At 37.7% G+C, this 18,067-nt stretch overlaps 1 protein-coding gene across 4 annotated transcripts; it reads left to right on the top strand.

Moving 5' to 3' along the window:
* The first annotated feature begins 944 nt into the window (after positions 1 to 944).
* LOC306774429 (GTP-binding protein 1-like) lies at positions 945 to 17,652 on the top strand. 4 transcript variants are annotated; one of them, XM_079264457.1, is made up of 15 exons: positions 945 to 1,035; positions 1,307 to 1,497; positions 3,738 to 3,849; positions 6,701 to 6,881; positions 8,832 to 9,015; positions 9,267 to 9,431; positions 9,523 to 9,646; positions 10,411 to 10,525; positions 11,731 to 11,875; positions 12,383 to 12,565; positions 12,703 to 12,838; positions 12,980 to 13,158; positions 15,021 to 15,164; positions 15,606 to 15,650; positions 16,221 to 17,652. In XM_079264457.1, exons 2-15 carry the CDS (start codon positions 1,309 to 1,311, stop codon positions 16,332 to 16,334), a joined length of 2,016 nt encoding a protein of 671 aa, XP_079120583.1. In that variant the 5' UTR covers positions 945 to 1,035; positions 1,307 to 1,308; the 3' UTR covers positions 16,335 to 17,652. The 4 variants fall into 4 exon arrangements, with proteins under 4 accessions (XP_079120583.1, XP_079120582.1, XP_079120584.1 ...); XM_079264456.1 differs by having other exon boundaries at positions 973 to 1,013; XM_079264458.1 differs by lacking the exon at positions 15,606 to 15,650 and having other exon boundaries at positions 973 to 1,013.
* The last annotated feature ends 415 nt before the right edge of the window (positions 17,653 to 18,067 follow it).

Raw genomic sequence — 18,067 nt, 5'->3', positions numbered from 1 at the left:
GCAGTTATCTAAATGAATCAACAAGAAGCTGTTGTAGATTATGGTGACAATTTATGACTCCAGAGAAAATGACTTTCTTATTAAAGTTTGTCTTATTTTATCCCACTGCATAATAACACTGCATATATCCAACAATGATTGTATAGTGATATGAGACAGACATATTAAAAATACAATATCTCATTGAGAAGGTGATAAAAACATTGCATTTTAATATCTTTTTCATAGTGAAACAGGCTGTGTTTAAATTACAATGCAACTTTTTAATAAGCTCCTACTGGGTCCTTCCTTTTGCATGGAACATTAATTTGTTGTGTTAATTTCACAATGCTGCCTCTTTTACAGACAAAGTGACAATTACGACCATAGTTTAAAAGAATATGCATTCACTGCCAACGTGTCATCGACAGCAAGTCAGCCTCTCTGAAATGGGTAGTTTCGGAGTGGGTGTGGCTTCATCCAATGGCGCATTCACTGTAAATCGTGTATATTAATCATCATCGTTTCTGGGGAAACAAACAAACAAACAAAACAAAACAATAATGATTTTCAAATTATTTAGTTTGTAGTAGTGGGGAAACTGAACTCTACAGTTGGTTTGGTGTTCTAAGTAACAAAAAAAATGTCAAAAAGGCAAGTCACTTTACTTGAAAAATAGCTTTTACGGCACTATGAATGCGTGTATGGTAACATAATAGTGCCAGAGCATTTACAGTTTCTGTATTTACAGTGCAAACGGATTTTACGTAAACTTTCAAAGTCATATATGAGAAAATTTGAACAAGTTACCTAGCTGGAAAGAGTCATTCCCCTGCAGGAAGCCTAAGTTTCTAGTTTCCCCAATTACAGAAAATGCAACAAAATCTCTTGTTGGATTAACGTCTCTGGCGCAGCCAATCCCCAGCTTCTCTCGGCTGTAATGGGCGTTTCTGAAGGCAGCACCTCGAGCCTCGAAGTCGAAGCCAGCCTGTATAAACAACTAGGTTAGCTTGACGGCTAGCTACCAACTTCTGGTATGTTTCTAGTTCATAACAGGTTAAGTAAAGTAATTCTTCATTGTATATTAGTCTTATGCACAGTGGTGTTGACATTTGGGCAACGTTTCATAGCTATAGTAATCAACTAAAATGTTGTTTTTCCCCCCTGTTTTATACATTTAACTTTGATTGTCGGCTAACATTAGCTAGCTTACACCTATAATCAAGGGAACTTTTTGCTTTGATTAATGCTATTTGTTATCCAGTGGAGCAAGGCAAATGTGATGTACAAAGTTGTTTACTTTAGATGCATTATTTCTTGTTTTAAGATATGGCATCGTTGACGGCGACAGACCCAGCGGCATGCCCGAGCTCCATATCAACAACTGAGTCCATAGTACCATCCTGCATGTTTGCACCAGACCGGGGATGTGATGAGGATCCATCCGGTGCAGAAGTCTTTGAAGACAGCGAGGATAGGAACGGAGAGTCCCCGGATCATCTAGACCTGAGTAGTAAGGTGGGCCTCGCAGTAAATTAAGGTTTAAGACCTGATGTAGCGAAATAGTTCAGGGTCATATGTGCTTTGATTTGTGTACCTACAGGTAGAAATACCAACAGATGAATGGATTTTTTTTTTTTTTTTTTTTTTTTTTTTTTTTTTTTTTTTTAAAATAAGGAGAAATGGATAGTTAAAACAATACAATTCCAAGTGTTGATGCAAAACACCACAAACTCAAGATGTGTTTTGTGTTAAAAAATAATTAAATTTGATTAATATTTATCTATTATTTATCTAATATCTATCTATCTATCTATCTATCTATCTATCTATCTATCTATTCTTGCATTTCTGGCATTAAACGCATTAAAAAAAAGAGAAAAGTTGGAACATTACAGGTTTTACCGCTTTTTAAATGCTTGTTTTTAAAATGACTCTTTAAATATGGTATATGAAGCACAAAGTATCCTAGCTATTATTATTTTTCCACAATATTCCTGCAGAACCCATTTTAAAGAAGTGTACTTGTATATGTTTCTGTTATAAAGTCTCCATGCATTTTCTGTTGGGGATTGATCAAAACTGCAGACAGTCCAGTCCAGTCCTCTACTTTCCTCTGAAATGCCTACACAATGTCATTTTGCATTGTTTAATTTCACAATGCAATAACATCCCTGAAAAAGATATTTTGAAGGCAACATAGAATTATGCAGTTATAAAATCTCTCATCTTGCACTAATATTGCTAAATGTTGCCACAAGTACTATCAATATCAAGAAGATCAATATGGACATATTCTGCCACTCAGTCTAGATGTTGGTTTTTTAAAATGTTTTTTTGTAGAAAAATAGATTATTATTAATTATTATTATTATTATTATTATTATTATTATTATCATTATTGTTATTATCATTATTATTCTCCGAACCAGAATACATATTTCCTGTGACAATCCAGCCTAGATGCCGCAGAAACGTAGAGAAGTCAACACAAACATAATAATCCTCTTTTAAATGACTGTTTGTATTTCTATGTCAAAGTGCTTAGCAAACATTTCTGATAGTAATACTTTCTTCATGCAGTCATATTGATGAATGACAGTTTTGATTCAATGTCATGTGAAAGATTGAAGCTCACAGACACCCCTTGTTGTTTCAGCACTAAAATTCTCTAAGATTTTCTTTAGATGACTTTGTAATATGGATTACATGCTTTTTTTGCTCTGCAAAAGCAACAACTTTGTTCTTGTTTTTGAGGCCTCAAGTAAAAGGAAAACAGTTTGTTTTGGTCATGCTTCATGAGAAGCTTTGTCCACAACTGGATGGGGATTACTGCAGGGGGATGTCTGTGTTTTTATGTACAATGAACAGCTGAACCGGTTATTTCATAATTGACAACAAAACTTTGTCTGTGGAAGGGTTGGGGGTGTGCATGCAATCACGTCTATGTCTTCAAATGCCACATCTGTTTTGTACATTTTTCTACTTTCTCCCCACCTCAAACAGTTGTTAATTGAAACTATTCATTCAGGATTGGATCAGTAAAAATGCTTTCTACTTCAAGCTTTTCTCCAGTAACCGCACTCGCCTCAATCAAACAATACTTCTCTGAGCCCCACAAAAAAGTTCTGCTCAGCTGATGTGCTAAGAACAAGCTGCATAATGTCCCCAACCAGGGCTGCGAGAACAAAATTATGACTTTTTGTTCTTGCTGGCCACAAGAGCAAGAAAAAAAGTTTGTGCTTTTCGTGGAGTGTGTAACTCACACATTCTTTGACAAACTGAAAATGATCTGCCTATCTTTGCTCTTATTCGATGCAGCATTTATACTAAATCTTGACTGCAGTCACCTGTTGAAATTGATAACTGCAATTAATTAATTATTTAGTTATTATTTAATCTTGAATTCCCTTGTCCCAAGGTGTTAGAGATCTGAAATGCAAAAATAGATGTAGCTTTTCATTTATAAATGAAAAGAAGATGAGATAAAACACGAGGAGTATCTGTAATACAGTTCTCACTTTTGATTTTGGATTTTTCTCATTCAGTAGACACATCATGTATCACTGTGTCGCCAATAGCGGGTCGCATTTGTTTACCTGTGTATCACATCGAATCTGAAAAACCTAAAAGTCTGATTTTTAGTTCTAAATATTTAAATTCAAAAGCTGTAGGGTTGTTGAATTGGTGACTCTATTACTATGCAATTTTCAAGTCTTTCATTACTGTTTCTTTTACCTATTTTTTTTATTTTTTAGCTGGTCCTTGTGAGTCCAACGGGGGAACAATATGACTCATTACTACGGCATCTGAGGGAGCAGATAGACGAGGGCTGCGGAGAGACCATCTATGTGGTTGGGATGGGTTCAGGTGAGACTGAATGCCATCAGATAAATTTAAAGATGAAAAACTTGTAGTTGAGCCTATGTACGAGCAAAAGAACAGCATATTGTTAAAGATACCGACAGCTGATGTTGGATGAACCCTTTTTTTTTTTTTAATATATAGTTTTATCCACATATGGGAGAAAGGCAAAACGTGTAATAAGTAGGCCAAAGATTGCAGCCTTTAGATGTCTGAACAGGTTTATTTTCCTCTCAATTAAAATGAAACCTTCAGAGATGTTGTATTGATCTAGTTATTGTTTCTTTACAATGTAATCAGTGTTAAAAAAAAAGGGGGGGGGGGGGGTGTATGGCAAGATTAGTATAAAATCCCTTAGATGACTTTATACAACATTTTGTTTTCCTGTTTTATTAAAAGCAATGACTGAAATGTAGGGAAAATGACTCTAGATGCAAACGATCATAAGCTCGGTCTTATTTCTAAACTGGTGGAATAAAAAGCTCCCATAGATGGGATGATAGCCTGAATATGCTGGAAATGAGTTGCGACTGTACTGTTTTACAAACTGTAAATGCATATTTACATGCAATGAATCCTTTCTTTTAGTTTCCACACCAACTGTCTAGGGAAGGTGTGTTTTTCTGGTACATGTAAGAAAACGCAGACTGTGTAGCAGCTGTGTAGTAGCAGACTTGTCACTTCTGTCAGCCGTGCCTCCCAGGCAGTTAATCCCATTTGTTTGTGCTTTGGTTTCATTCTGTTACCCGCTGCTACACACAGGAACACGAGGGCCTTTGTTGGCAACCACACTTATGCTTTTTTTTTTTGCCTTTACAGCAACACGTCTGACCCATGTGGCATGCTAGGGAGGTCAGAGTGCATGTGTGAAAGAGTGTCATTTGTCAGTCCTCAGTTGAAGGACTGCCACTTGTTCAGTAATACAGAGGTCACTGTTTGTGGTTGGCTGCTTGAAAAAGCAACTGGCCAGTCTGCAAAACTGCCTGGTTCTGATTTTTAGTCCAGTATAATTAGATCTTGTTGTCAAGTAGTGAAAGTAAGCTACACGGAAAAAACGGAAACATATAATTAGTTTGCCTCTGCAGTGTCTGGGTAGTTTATTTTTTTTGTTTTTATTTATATTTTGTGGCTTAAAGATGCCCAAACAGTGCAAATATTGTTAAGCATTTTACAGGGGGTGTGTGGATCTTTAGACATGAAAAATTCCACAGAGGACAAGAAAATGACCTCAGTGGTCTCGGATAGGGTGCTCATTGGTGTGGATGGATCCCCAAAAGATCCCCGAGCTTCCTCACAGCAGCATCAAGCCTGATCTGGAATGTGTTTATGTAACACGGGATTGGTGGGTGGATTTGCATATCTATTTGCATTTGGGCACGATCATGAATGATAAGGTGTGTGTTTTTAATTTTGCAAAGCCTTAATTTTAATTTGATGTTAGACTATTTTAAACTGATATTAATCACTGTTTTATGTAAAGCACTTTGTGATACACATTAGTATAAAACTACTTTATAAATACATTTGGATTTGATTTGATTGAAATGTTAAAATCCTGCTTTTCACGTTCCACTCTGAATGTTCTGCATGAATGTTCTGCATGTGTCACAGTCACTGAGTCATCCAGCAAGTTTATTCACTAACAGCAGGTAGCTCTCTTTCTGTCTTTTTGACTTAACTTGCTAGTTTCTGGTCCTCATGATTGTCAACGGTTTTGTTCTCCACGAATCTAGAGTTGGCTTGTGTGGGTGTATATATTTATGTGTGTGGGTGGGTATGTGTGTGTACTTATGTGTATGTGTATGTATGTGTATGGATATGTATATATGTATGCATATGTGTGAGTGTATGTGTATGTATGTGTATGTGTATATGTATGTGTATATGTATGTGTATGTATGTGAGTATGTATATGTGTATATATGTATATATATATATATATATATATATATATATATATATATATGTGTGTGTATGTATGTGTATATGTATGTATGTATATCTATCTTTATGTATGCATGTATGTGTACATGTGTGTGTATGCATGTGTATGTATGTGTATATGTATGTATGTATGTATGTATATATGTATATATATAATGTATGTGCGAGTGTATATACATATATATGTAGGTGGGTATGTATGTGCATATACATGTATGCATTGATCTCTTTCTTTTGGTTTTTTTTTTTGTTTTTTTATGTTCTCTTTTCTGTTCTCTTTCTGCCCCTTTCCTGTCCTTTCCGGTCGGGTCCAGCAGCATAAACTCTGTAATACAAGCTATTATCCAAAACAAATTGAAAAATAAAATAAGAATCAAGAAATACAAGGGGATCATTACATCTACAAAAGTTCCCCTTGGCAAAATAAATTTGCTCAGCAGAACACAGCATCCAGAACATCAGTCTGCTTGCTTAAATGCTGGACAAGACAAAAAAAAAAAAAAAAAATCCTGCTTTTCTTTGGCTTTGTCCAGTATTAACTAGTCATTTTGGTCATGCATTTGCTTGACCAATAGGTGTGGATAGATGTCTATGCACCCACTCCTGTTTTTGCCACACACGACCAAGTTTTACTCTTATTTCTATGACGTAAAGGTTCTCCTCACTGCAACATGTGTCATGTTACATGTGCATAACATGGCACGTTACGCACCTGTTTTCATCAGTCAACACTGAAACATTAGGTTAGCTTTACACTTTTGGGAAGTTTGTCACGTTTGTCAAATATTCTCATAAAGCATTTTCCCTTTTTTTTTTTTTTTTTTTTCCCAATCAAAAATGCATCAAATATTTCTTATTTGTTCTATTTTCTGTATCTTGTAACTGCAGTTCCTTTCCTCACTCCTCTGTGTAGATGGAGGTGACTATGGTCTGATTGAGAAGGACATGGAGGCGTCTGTGGCCACGGTGCAGTCCTTGTGTGAACAGATTGAGGCTGACTTAATCCTGCTAAGGGAGCGGACAGACACCGGAGGAAAGATTCGGGACTACCTCATACGCCGACGTGTAGGAGAGCAGGATTTCCTGGAAGTCAGGTAAAAAAAACATGAGAAGTTCCAGAAAACGTTTCTGCCAGCTGATGAATGCTAAAAATTCTAAGTGTAAAGCTGGAAAATGACCAGAAACTTTACAAATAAATGCGATGAAGTAGGTCTTGGTGGGCTATGTTAACATGATGCCGATTTCAGATTTCTTTTACTTTTTACTTAGGACTTATTACAATAAAAGCTAGCAATAAGAAAAAAACTCTCAATTATAGACATAAATTATACTTGGAACATGCACAAAATGGCATTCTAGTCATCTTTTCAAAATTCATGTATTCGTACAGCTATAGATGTGTGTGTGTGTGTGTGTGTGTGTGTGTGTGTGTGTATATATATATGTGTGTATATGTAGATAGATAGATAGATTATATATATATATATATATATATATATATAAAAAGTCTTCAGTTCATTCTTCATGCATGATATAGAAAAAAAAGCTTTTCACTGTAATTTTTTCTATATCATGCATGAAGAATGAACTGAAGACTTTTTCTCTGACAAGCAATACTATTTCTCGGCGCATTTCTCCCTACATTTCACTGTAAGCTGTGTAGCGGCTTATTACCTCGCACATTCACAGCCAACACTATGTCTGAGGGCACCACCATGTTCAACATAGACCAAATACTTTGGTAATAACAGGAAGTGAAGTCACCATACGTGTACGCCCTCTGACATAAATCCGATACTGTACTGGTGATGCAGAGACAGATTTTTCAGATATCACAGTTCAGAAGTGCATGTAGATGTGTCAGTCCAGATTATTACAATTTTCTGATTGTTCCCAGGTGTGTGAGTCTGGTGGTCATGTAAACAGGCTCAGTGTTTTGCGTAACCATGGTTACTGATAAGATCTGTCCTTTTGGATCTAATGAGTCGCAGTTTGGATTAGAGAATTCTAATTCTGAAGAATGACTGATTCCTTTTCACATAATGTTGGATCGACCACTGTCCCTAATGCAGGGGTGTCCGAAGTTGGTTCTCGGGGTCTGAGGTCCTGCAGGTTTTCCATGTGTCCCTGTTCCAACACACCGGACTCAAATTAAGCAGTCACTGCGCAGAACTTCATTGGCTGTTGGATTCAATTAACATGAGCCAGGTGTGTTGGAACAGGGATGCATGAAAAACCTGGACAGCGGCCCTCAAGGACTGACTTTGGACAGCCCTGTCCTAATGTAACGTGTGTTCATAAATATCCATGCATTATTACCATCAAACTACGTCAACACATGAAAATGAACAAAGCTGTCAGTAGATCAGATCTGAGTAATAAGGCTGAGAGTCGGTTACATGCTTTGCAGGCAGAGAAGACTCGCACTGATCTAAAGACTGGATATAAATAATAAATCATCATTTGCAACGTTTATATGGGAGTTTTGATTCTTGTTTAATTCTGAATAAACGTTAGTTCCTCTTTATACTGATGCAAACTGACCATGTAAACACTTACTTCCTAATGCATGTCTCGATGACACGTGTTGTTTTGCCTCCCGTGTTCGGTGGTCTATCGTTCTTCTCCTTCTCAGTTGCTGCAAAAAGTGAAGTAGTATGCTCGTGTCGAGGTGGTACTTCAAATTTATAATAAAAATAGCAGTAAAACTGGTACTTATTATGTAGTATTTACAAGTTACAACTGAAAAGACGAGAAGCGGGGAGGAAACTTTGTTTTATACGTCATTCATCACTTGCACCCTCTGTCCAATCAGAACCCTTCCAAACCCGCTGTTGGTAAGGAGTAAGTAAGGATGTAAACGTTCATTCAGAATTATTATTTTCATGTAAACTTGTCGGAGAATATGTTTATTCCCAATTATTAATTCCGAATTAAAAACATCATGTAACCGTAGCCAGTGTATTTCTGTAAATAAAAAAAATAAAAAAAACAAACAAACAAACAGAATTTCACGTTCTCAATCTCTTATATGTTGCCATTAGAGTGGCGGTTGTAGGTAATGTGGATGCTGGAAAGAGCACCCTGCTCGGCGTGCTGACCCATGGCGAGCTGGACAACGGCAGAGGTTTTGCTCGCCAGAAGCTCTTCAGACACAAACATGAAATGGAAAGTGGCAGGACCAGCAGCGTGGGCAATGACATCCTGGGTTTCGACCAGGAGGGGCAGGTAAGGGTCTGCCAGCTCAGAAAGGGGAATGGCTGGGGCGCCAAACTAATCTTCACCTGGTGTTCTCTACCAGCTAATGACCCCTCAGCAGCAAATATGTTCATAGAAATTTTCTTTTCCACATCATATAAATGTAACGTTTGCTTCTGTTTGCAATTATTTATTTATTTCCTTTTTATTGGAGTTTTATGTTTCCTTTTCTGTCAGATCTTCTGTTATTGTTATGTTGTTATGCATGCCTGTTTTTGCAGGTGGTCAACAAGCCAGACAGCCATGGTGGAGGTCTCGACTGGACTAAAATCTGTGAGAAATCTTCTAAGGTCATCACTTTCATTGACCTGGCGGGCCATGAAAAATATCTTAAGACCACCGTCTTTGGCATGACGGGGCATCTGCCTGATTTCTGCATGCTTATGGTGAGAGAGAGAGAGGAGAGGAGAATTTATGGGTCATTTCCAGTTCTCTGTGCTTCTTACATTTCTGTTCCTTTCCCATGTTTCCTATTAGGTTGGCAGTAACGCTGGCATAGTTGGCATGACCAAAGAGCATCTTGGTCTGGCTCTGGCTCTAAACGTCCCAGTGTTTGTAGTTGTTACCAAGATAGACATGTGTCCAGCTAACATCCTTCAAGGTAAAGAGACATAATTCTATTGGGATTCACTGAGGTTCATAAATCCTACTTTCATCCAGCAGCTGTACAATCACAGACAAGTGCAGCTTGTACATTTACCATTCTATTAAACTAAAAAACGTTATCCTGAACCCTTATTTATAGGGGTGTCTTTGCTATTTTATTGGCCTTTTATATCTACAGTCATTATTGCTGAGATGTGATTTAGCTTTAAGAAATGCAAACAGTCCAGAGTGCTTAATTCTCCTAAACCTGACATGATGATTGGCCAGGCATTTCCCACTGCTGACAAAGCAGTGTGACAAGGGGATGGCCATGCACAGCTAAGCTTTTAATGATCTTAAAGGTAGCTTTTCTGAAAACTCAGCAATTACTAGCGAATATTCAAATGTGAGACCCTGTAAACTAAAGAGGGGTTTAGAGTGACACAAAAGAATTTTACTTGTTTGCAAGAATAGGAAACCAGTGGAAGAGTGAAATAAAGCAAATTAGAGCATTGGGAAAAACATGGGTTTCTTAACAAAGATCTGATTAAATCTGTCTAATGAGATGGGGAGTTTGAACAACAAAGCTGTTCAAATGAACTATTTAGATCTCCTCTTTCTGTGTATTGAAATCAGTCACTCTTAAATCCTCATTAGGACCACACATCTGTTGTTTTCAGCCTCCGTTGTTTCGCATGTTTCCACAACTTGTAACAGTTGTTTTGGTCTTAGGAAACACTCATCTCATGTGTTTGTGGGTTTATCTGTGTTTATCTTCAGAGACGCTAAAATTATTACAAAGGCTATTAAAGTCACCGGGCTGCAGAAAAATCCCAGTGCTGGTCCAGAACAAGGATGATGTCATTGTTACAGCTTCCAACTTCAGCTCTGAGAGGTGAGGACGAAGAGGGGCTCGATGGGGTGACAGGATGACACAACACAAAAATATATTCACTCACTGGCCACGGTTACAGGAGTTTTTTGGAATTAATTATTCAGAATGAAATAATTCCATATTAAAGTATTCTCCTTTGCTTTTACAAGAACATAGTTATTCCGAGTTGACGTTTACTTTCAGAACATGAATATTCGCCTTCACCTAATTAGGATTTAGACCTTGGGCTTGGAAAGGGTTCTGATTGGACAGGAAGTGGTCGCTTTGATTTTTATTATAATTTTGAAGCGCCATCTCGACACAAGCATACTACTTCAGTCGTTTCAGCAGCTAATGAGGAGAAGCGAGACAGAGTACCGAAGAGGGGAGGCAGAATGCCATGCACAGTATGTGCTTCAATGTGACTCGACAAAAGATCGAGCGTGTGTGGAACCACTGGAATGAACATGGGCACGATAGAGGAAGTAAAATGGGAATAAACCAGCCACTCATTTTGGATTGAAGCCACGCCTTTTTTTCTTTTAATTCAAGCCTTCTTAAATATCTTTCTGATGGTTAATCAGCCTTTTTAGCCTTATTCCATTTTCTTCTCCGTGAAGGGATTTATGCTAGCTAAAAGGCTAAGAAGCTGGAGGAGGTGAAGTTTCTACTGCCTGTTTAGTAGGGCTGTGACGATGTGCTTTTGTCCCAATTTGATTCAATTCAGATTCTTTTGGTGCCGATTTGATTTAAATTGCGAGTCTCACAATTTTTTTAATGTTGATTTTTGTAGAGTAAAAACAAAATGTATAAAACTTTGTTTTGCTTGTCATTGTTCCTAATTTCAATTAAATAAAAACAACAGAGTAGCCAGACCATCATTCTGCTGTTATAATGCCAAAGAAGAAAAGTAAAAAGATCAATAAAAATGACAAAAATTTTTACAATGGATTATTTTAATTTGAAAAAAAAATCGATTTAAAAAAAAAAATAAAATAAAATCAATTTTAGAATTGTGAAGCAAAAAATCCTGATATTCGATTTTTTATTTTATTTTATTTTATTTTTTTTTTAAATTCAATTTTCCCACCGCTACTGTTTAGTCTAAAGAAATGTTTGAAGTAGTTGTTGTAAATACAGTGCTGTAGAAAAGAGTTTGTGTTTGTTTTTTTAAACTTTTTCATTTCCACACTGTTTTTGTTTTCTTATTCCCTCCCACTTGCCAGGATGTGCCCAATTTTCCAGATCTCAAATGTAACAGGGGAGAACATGGACCTGCTGAAGATGTTTTTGAATCTCCTCTCCTCTCGGACCACCTTTAGCAATGATGAACCTGCAGAGTTCCAGATAGACGACACATACTCTGTCCCTGTAAGAAACTGCAAACACTAAACTACACACTTCTTAAGACAAGGTTTGAGTGGCTTCATGTCAGCAGTGACACAAATGCTTTTGCACTCTTGTGAGATGCAGTTTTAGGGAAAAAAAAAAAAGAAACCCTGAATTGAACGAGTGCACTCACCATCTCCTCTTTAAATGTGCATGTGGTCCCGGTGACACAGCAGTCGCATTATTTTGATTTGCACCGCCAGGCTATGACTGCTTTTAACAGCTGAGCAGAATATAAACTCAAGGATCTTCTGCACAGTTTCGCATAAGAAGGTAGCTGACACTGGCATAAACAGATTGCACAGAGAGATGCTCTCTGAATATGAAATGAAGAATGTGAGAATTGTATCATATTTTTATTTACACTCTTTCATGAGAAATATTTCATTAAAACAACATAAAAAATGGCAAGTAGTAAGAATATTAAAGTATTTTTTTAGATGAGTTTCAGACTCTTCGCACAGCGTTACACTGATGTTCTCTTGGCAGGGTGTTGGCACGGTAGTTTCAGGAACTACGTTACGCGGATTGATACGACTTAATGACACGCTACTGTTAGGCCCTGACCCGCTTGGCATCTTCATCCCCATCGCTGTCAAGTCCATCCACCGCAAGAGGATGCCTGTCAGAGAGGTTCGCGGTGGACAGACGGCGTCCTTCGCCCTAAAAAAGGTTCGTAGGGGAATGAGATTTATTTACAGAATCACAAAGCAGTTTAGTTTTGTGATTTGTGATTTTTTTTTTCCCCTCAGAAATGAACAACTTCCCATAGACCATGAAGAAAGAATAACACCGTTTGTCTGTTTCAGATCAAACGATCGTCGATAAGAAAAGGAATGGTAATGGTTTCCCCAAAGTTAATGCCTCAGGCCACCTGGGAGTTTGAGGCTGAGATTTTGGTGTTGCACCATCCAACTACGATATCGCCAAGATACCAGGCCATGGGTGAGAAAAAAAACGCTTCCATATTTGGTGAACATTGATATGAACCATTTGTCGCCTTTATTGATTCTTTCACCTGCTTTTTCTGACATGCGCTTCCTGTAAACCTTCTCAGCATAAAATAATCTCATTCCATGTCATTAGTTCACTGTGGGAGCATCAGGCAGACTGCCACCATCCTGTCAATGAACAAAGACTGCCTCAGAACAGGGGACAAGGCCACAGTCCACTTTCGCTTCATCAAGACCCCCGAGTACTTGCACTGTGATCAGAAGCTTGTGTTCAGAGAAGGACGCACTAAAGCTGTAGGCACCATCACCAAGGTAATGATTGTTTTACCATGACTGTGTTGCCACCTAGCATTAGCTTAAGCAGGTCTAACTTAAAATGACAGTAGCTGTGTTAACCGTGTAAAAGCTAAATATTGTATAAAAACTGGAAGTGGAAACTTGACAAATAAGCGGTTTGTACACCCTCATGGATTGGTTTCTCAGATGTGTTCATTTAAAATGATCTATAGCAAAAGTCTAATGAAAACCCTTTTCTTGAATTTACATGCAAGTAAAGATGGCGGGAAAATTAGGAAATGTTCGGAAAATCTGAATTGATATTTTTCTGTGAATTCCTCGGTGACGATCCTCTCCCGGAAGTCTGCTTCCATACATGCAGGCTGTGCCTCTGAGCCATCTCCTGCAGCTTTCATCTTCTGCTGAGGACAGTGCAAACAGTAGATGTGGCAACTGATATAACTGCTCCAAAGCACTAAATGGTTTCTGTCTTCATGCTCGTCAACGTGGAGTCTTACAGGAAGAGATTTTATGAGTATCACTGCTTAAGCCACACGTACCCACCTCTAGTCCTCGAAGGCCAACAATTCTGAAGGTTTTTAATGTATTCCTGCTCCAACACACCTGACTCAAGCTAATCACTCATTTGCTGCGTTAGTTCCTCAGTATACTGATGCAAAATGACTATGTAAACACTTAATTCCTAATGCAAATTTCTATTCAGACTTAAACTGTATTCCGATGTAGGTGGCTGGTTTATTCGCATTTCATTTCTGAACTATTTAATTATTCTGTCATGTAAACCTTAATTCTGCTCTAAGTTAATTCTGGTCATTCTGCACATGCTTGTCACCTTGTCCTGTCCCGATGACGCGCGTTGTTTTTTTCTCCCATGTTTGGTGGTCTCTTTTTGTTCTCCTTCTCAGTTGCTGCAAAAAGTGAAGTAGCATGCTCGTGTTGAGCTGGTATCTCAAATTCATAATAAAAATAGCAGTAAAACTGGTACTTATTATGTAGTATTTACAAGTTACAACTGAAAAGACGAGAAGCGGGAAGCAAACTTTGTTTTATACGTCATATGTCACGTGCACCTCTGTCCAGTCAGAACCCTTCCCAACCCACTGCTCTAAAGAGGAATTAAGTAAGGATGTAAACGTTCATTCAGAATTATTATTTTCATGTAAACTCGTTGGAGGATATGTTAATTCCTAATTATTAATTCCAAATTTAAAAACATCATGTAACCGTAGCCACTGTATTTCTGCAAATTAAAAAAACAAAAAAACAAACAAACAGAATTTATCACTCTCAATCTCTTATATGTTGCCATTAGAGTGGCGGTTGTAGGTAATGTGGATGCTGGAAAGAGCACCCTGCTCGGCGTGCTGACCCATGGCGAGCTGGACAAAATTGGTACCTCTTATGTAGTTTTTACAACTTATGACTGAAAAGACAAGAAGCAGGGAGCCAACTTTGTTTATTTCTGGTATCTGTCATATGTCACGTGCACCTCTGTCCAATCAGAACCTTTCTCAACCTGTGCTCTAAAGAGGAATTAAGTAAGGACGTGTTTCCTATAAATTTCCTTTTTGGAATTATTATTTTCATGTAAACTCGTAGGAGAATATGTTAATTCTCAGTGATTTAATTTCAAATTATTAATTCCATATTAAAAAACATCATGTACAGAACTTCATTGGTTGTTGGATCTATTTAATGGAAGCCAGGTGTGTTGAAACAAGGATAAATGGAAAAACCTGACCAGGACCAACTTGGGGCACTTAAGCAATAAACACCATGTGGTGGAAACACGTGTTAATCACAATTGTATTTGGTAAAATTCTAGACATGTTCCTTCTATTTAGCAAAAACCTGTAACGGAAACCATGTGATTGCAGCTTCTCCAGTCAGTGAGCACCCAGGCCTCCAAAGCCCAGCAGTCCAAAACTCAGGCCAATAAAAAGACTTATAAAGACGGGACAGCAGCCAATGATGATGCAGGATCTACAGCACGGCCGCAAAGTCCAACTGCACAGTCATCAGTAAGTAGAGCGGGCCGAATCAAACCTTTATAGTTACCATGTGAATAGTAGCAGTCATTGTATTGCTTCCCAAATCGTTACTGAGATCATTTTACCCCGATGCTTTGATCTAAAAATAAATGTATGATCCGTTCTGATTCCTTCTGCTGGATATTTTTTCAAGGCAAAAAGCGCCAAAGTTAGCGTGTCAAATGCTACTTTAGGCTAGTTTGCTTTTGACTTTTTAGTTCAACTCTCTTTCTGTCACACCACTGTGTTGACGCATTTTGTTTCAAATTAATCCTCATTTGCTTTTCCACTTAAACCCACACCTATTTATTTACATTCTGATATCCACTGCTTAGCTCGTCCACTTCCTGTTGGTTTTTCTGTGCTTCAACTTGACTGCTGCATTTTCATGCGACTATTCCTCTTCCTCCCTGTCTTGCCATGCTGCGTTAGACAGAGGAGGAGGCTCTTTGTAAAGATGACAACAAAGAAAACAAGGTAAAGAAGTGTCCGCCAGCTGCAGGAGTCAGGGCGCTGGATGTTCTGTTATTTTTTTCCCCCGTCTCACTCGATTGTTTGTGAGCAAGCATGTTCCACGTTTCACCCTCCCAGTTGCTCCCAGTCACACACTGCTGTGTTTGGTGCTATTAAGAAGCTTGTTTTTAGCAGTCAAGTGATTGCTACTAGCTGGACTGAATTCACTTTTATTTGAGGCAAAATGAAAACTGGCTTTTGTTTTCCTTTTGGTCTCCATTTTCAACCAGTTTAACTTGATTTCCCTAAATTTAATTTCTGTATATTTGCTGTTAAATTAACAAACATCTGAGTGAAAACGACACATTTGAAAGTCATTTTGGTTTCCTTAATGCTAATCTATTCTTTTGGTACTTTAAGTGTGTAGACTTCTTTACATCTTAATCCAGGGCAACAAGTTGTCGTCGCCCCCCCTTTTTTTTTCTTTTTTTTTTTCTTCTAAATCTTTCCAGTTAATAATTAATCGCTGCACAGACAACTTGACATGCCGTCTTATAGACTCCTAGTCACTTTGGTTTGGATGTTTGTCTGCAGCTGAAGTCAGGAGGCGGAGGACGCCGGCGAGGCGGTCAGAGACATCGAGGGAAAGGCCTGAACGCTGCGGCACTGTCCTCTGCAGTGCCTGCAGGAGCAGCAAGCACATCCTAAAGACGCAGGATGCCTCCTCTGCTCAACATCTTCATCTCTTTAAAGACAGAGATGTGACTGTACAACCCTCTGCTGGATGTCTCCACACTCTGGCCTGTCACAACTTTTTCCTTAATATAAAATGATTATTCAACTCGTTTTGAGGCCAGAGTGAATTATTTTCCCTTGATGTCAGTTGCAGTTCCTGAAGATAGTGTTGATGTTTGAAATTAGCTTGAATTTGCGGGTTTTGACTTCATTTCCTGATTGGGATCATGACATCAGGTTTGGAGTCATTTCACAAACTCAACACATTATGGTCAGTTGTTTAGAAGTTTTACTGAAAATAACTTTGTCACAAAACTGACATTGTTCGAAATGTTCATTTGGATTTGACCTGAAAGGGAACTGATATCAAACTCGATGGCTCCAACAAGAATAAGCTGATTAGATGTTTGTGTTGTGTGAGTTTATTTGCCTTTTTTTTTTTTTTTTTAGATGAAAGTTAAGAATGTTCTCTGGGGCAAAAAAAGATGGAGATGTTTGTTTTAATTCTGACTATGGACATTTTTTGGCCATTTAAGAAACGTATTTTCTTGCGTTCCTAAAATTTTAGCCTGTTTTATCTTGCGGACAGAAGGGGAAAAAAAGCCTGGTTTTTTTTGTTTTTTTTGTTTTTTTTTTGCAGTGCCATTTAATACATTTTAATAATGTATAACTCCTTTACATCTTTACTTCATTTTGTTTGTGGGGAAAGCTAAACCCTTCAGGTATTAACTCTAAGTACAGTTTGAACAATTTTAATATTTATAATAATCATAAAAGTCTCCTCAAAACACTTCTGATGTGTTTTACTAATATGATGCAAAAGGTCAGGATGTCAGATGCCAATGAAGAACATATTGGAATCAATATATTTTTATTTTTATGTGCTTTGCATAATGGCTAAGTGGCAGCAAAGCAAATTTCCCAACTTCAGGAATTGAAAACAAACGTCCGACCCAGGAAATAAATGTGTGTGTTGAAAGTTTTTATGGTATAATGTACCACTTTGTTAGTTGTTCTTAAAGCACAAGACAGACATGATGCCAGTCTCTGCAAGTAGTGTTTAAAGTTCGAATTCAACTTTTTCTTTTTTGATTGGTTGACTAAAAAGTGTCTGTTTTACAGAACATAAACATACTTTACTGCTAGAATATTTTTCCATTCTTTTCCTAATGACTTCCTTTAGTGCATGGATTTATATTGTGAACAGACACATTTTGTGTCCATTTCTGTACAAAACTGCAAGTTGTGCAGAAAAAACTGAAGTTTAAAGAAAAAGTTATTTAAATTAAGTGGTGCCAGTTTGTGTTTCAAGTCATTTTAAATAAAGATGCTATAAAAAGCAGCTTAATTGTCTATTTTTCCAAGATTCTCATTGTTATTTTTGTTGAGTCATCTTCCCACAACCCTTCCCTCTTCACAGCCCGGTACGCAGCCTTCCTGTTTCCCGTCTGCTTTTCTTCTGCTTGAGTGCAGGATGAAGATAAGCAGGTTCAACATATTCAGAAGAAGCTGTTGGGCTTTAGTGAAACCACATCGCCTAATAACAGACATTTTGCTGAGCAGGATTGAGATGCATCAGCTTGTTTAGTAAACCTGAGCTGTAAAACTCAAGGAACTGGTTTCAAACGATCACTCACAATCTACTCCTTTAAACTTTGAAAAGTTACAGCAGCTGCAGCTAAATAAGGACAGAAATGTCATTGGAA

The sequence above is a fragment of the Telmatherina bonti genome, assembly GCF_933228915.1.
Source record: "Telmatherina bonti genome assembly, chromosome: 3".
Classification (NCBI taxonomy): domain Eukaryota; kingdom Metazoa; phylum Chordata; class Actinopteri; order Atheriniformes; family Telmatherinidae; genus Telmatherina; species Telmatherina bonti.
Note: the sequence above shows the minus strand (reverse complement) of the source record. Positions and strands in the feature narration are given on the sequence as shown.

What these genes read in the sequence shown, in the direction of transcription:
- LOC306774429 (XM_079264457.1), top strand. Translation starts at nt 1,309, where the DNA reads ATGGCATCGTTGACGGCGACAGACCCAGCGGCATGCCCGAGCTCCATA. An exon ending in GCCAAGATACCAGGCCATGG is followed by an intron (nt 12,839 to 12,979) that starts GTGAGAAAAAAA and finishes CCATGTCATTAG; the next exon opens with TTCACTGTGGGAGCATCAGG. An exon ending in CTGTAGGCACCATCACCAAG is followed by an intron (nt 13,159 to 15,020) that starts GTAATGATTGTT and finishes ATGTGATTGCAG; the next exon opens with CTTCTCCAGTCAGTGAGCAC.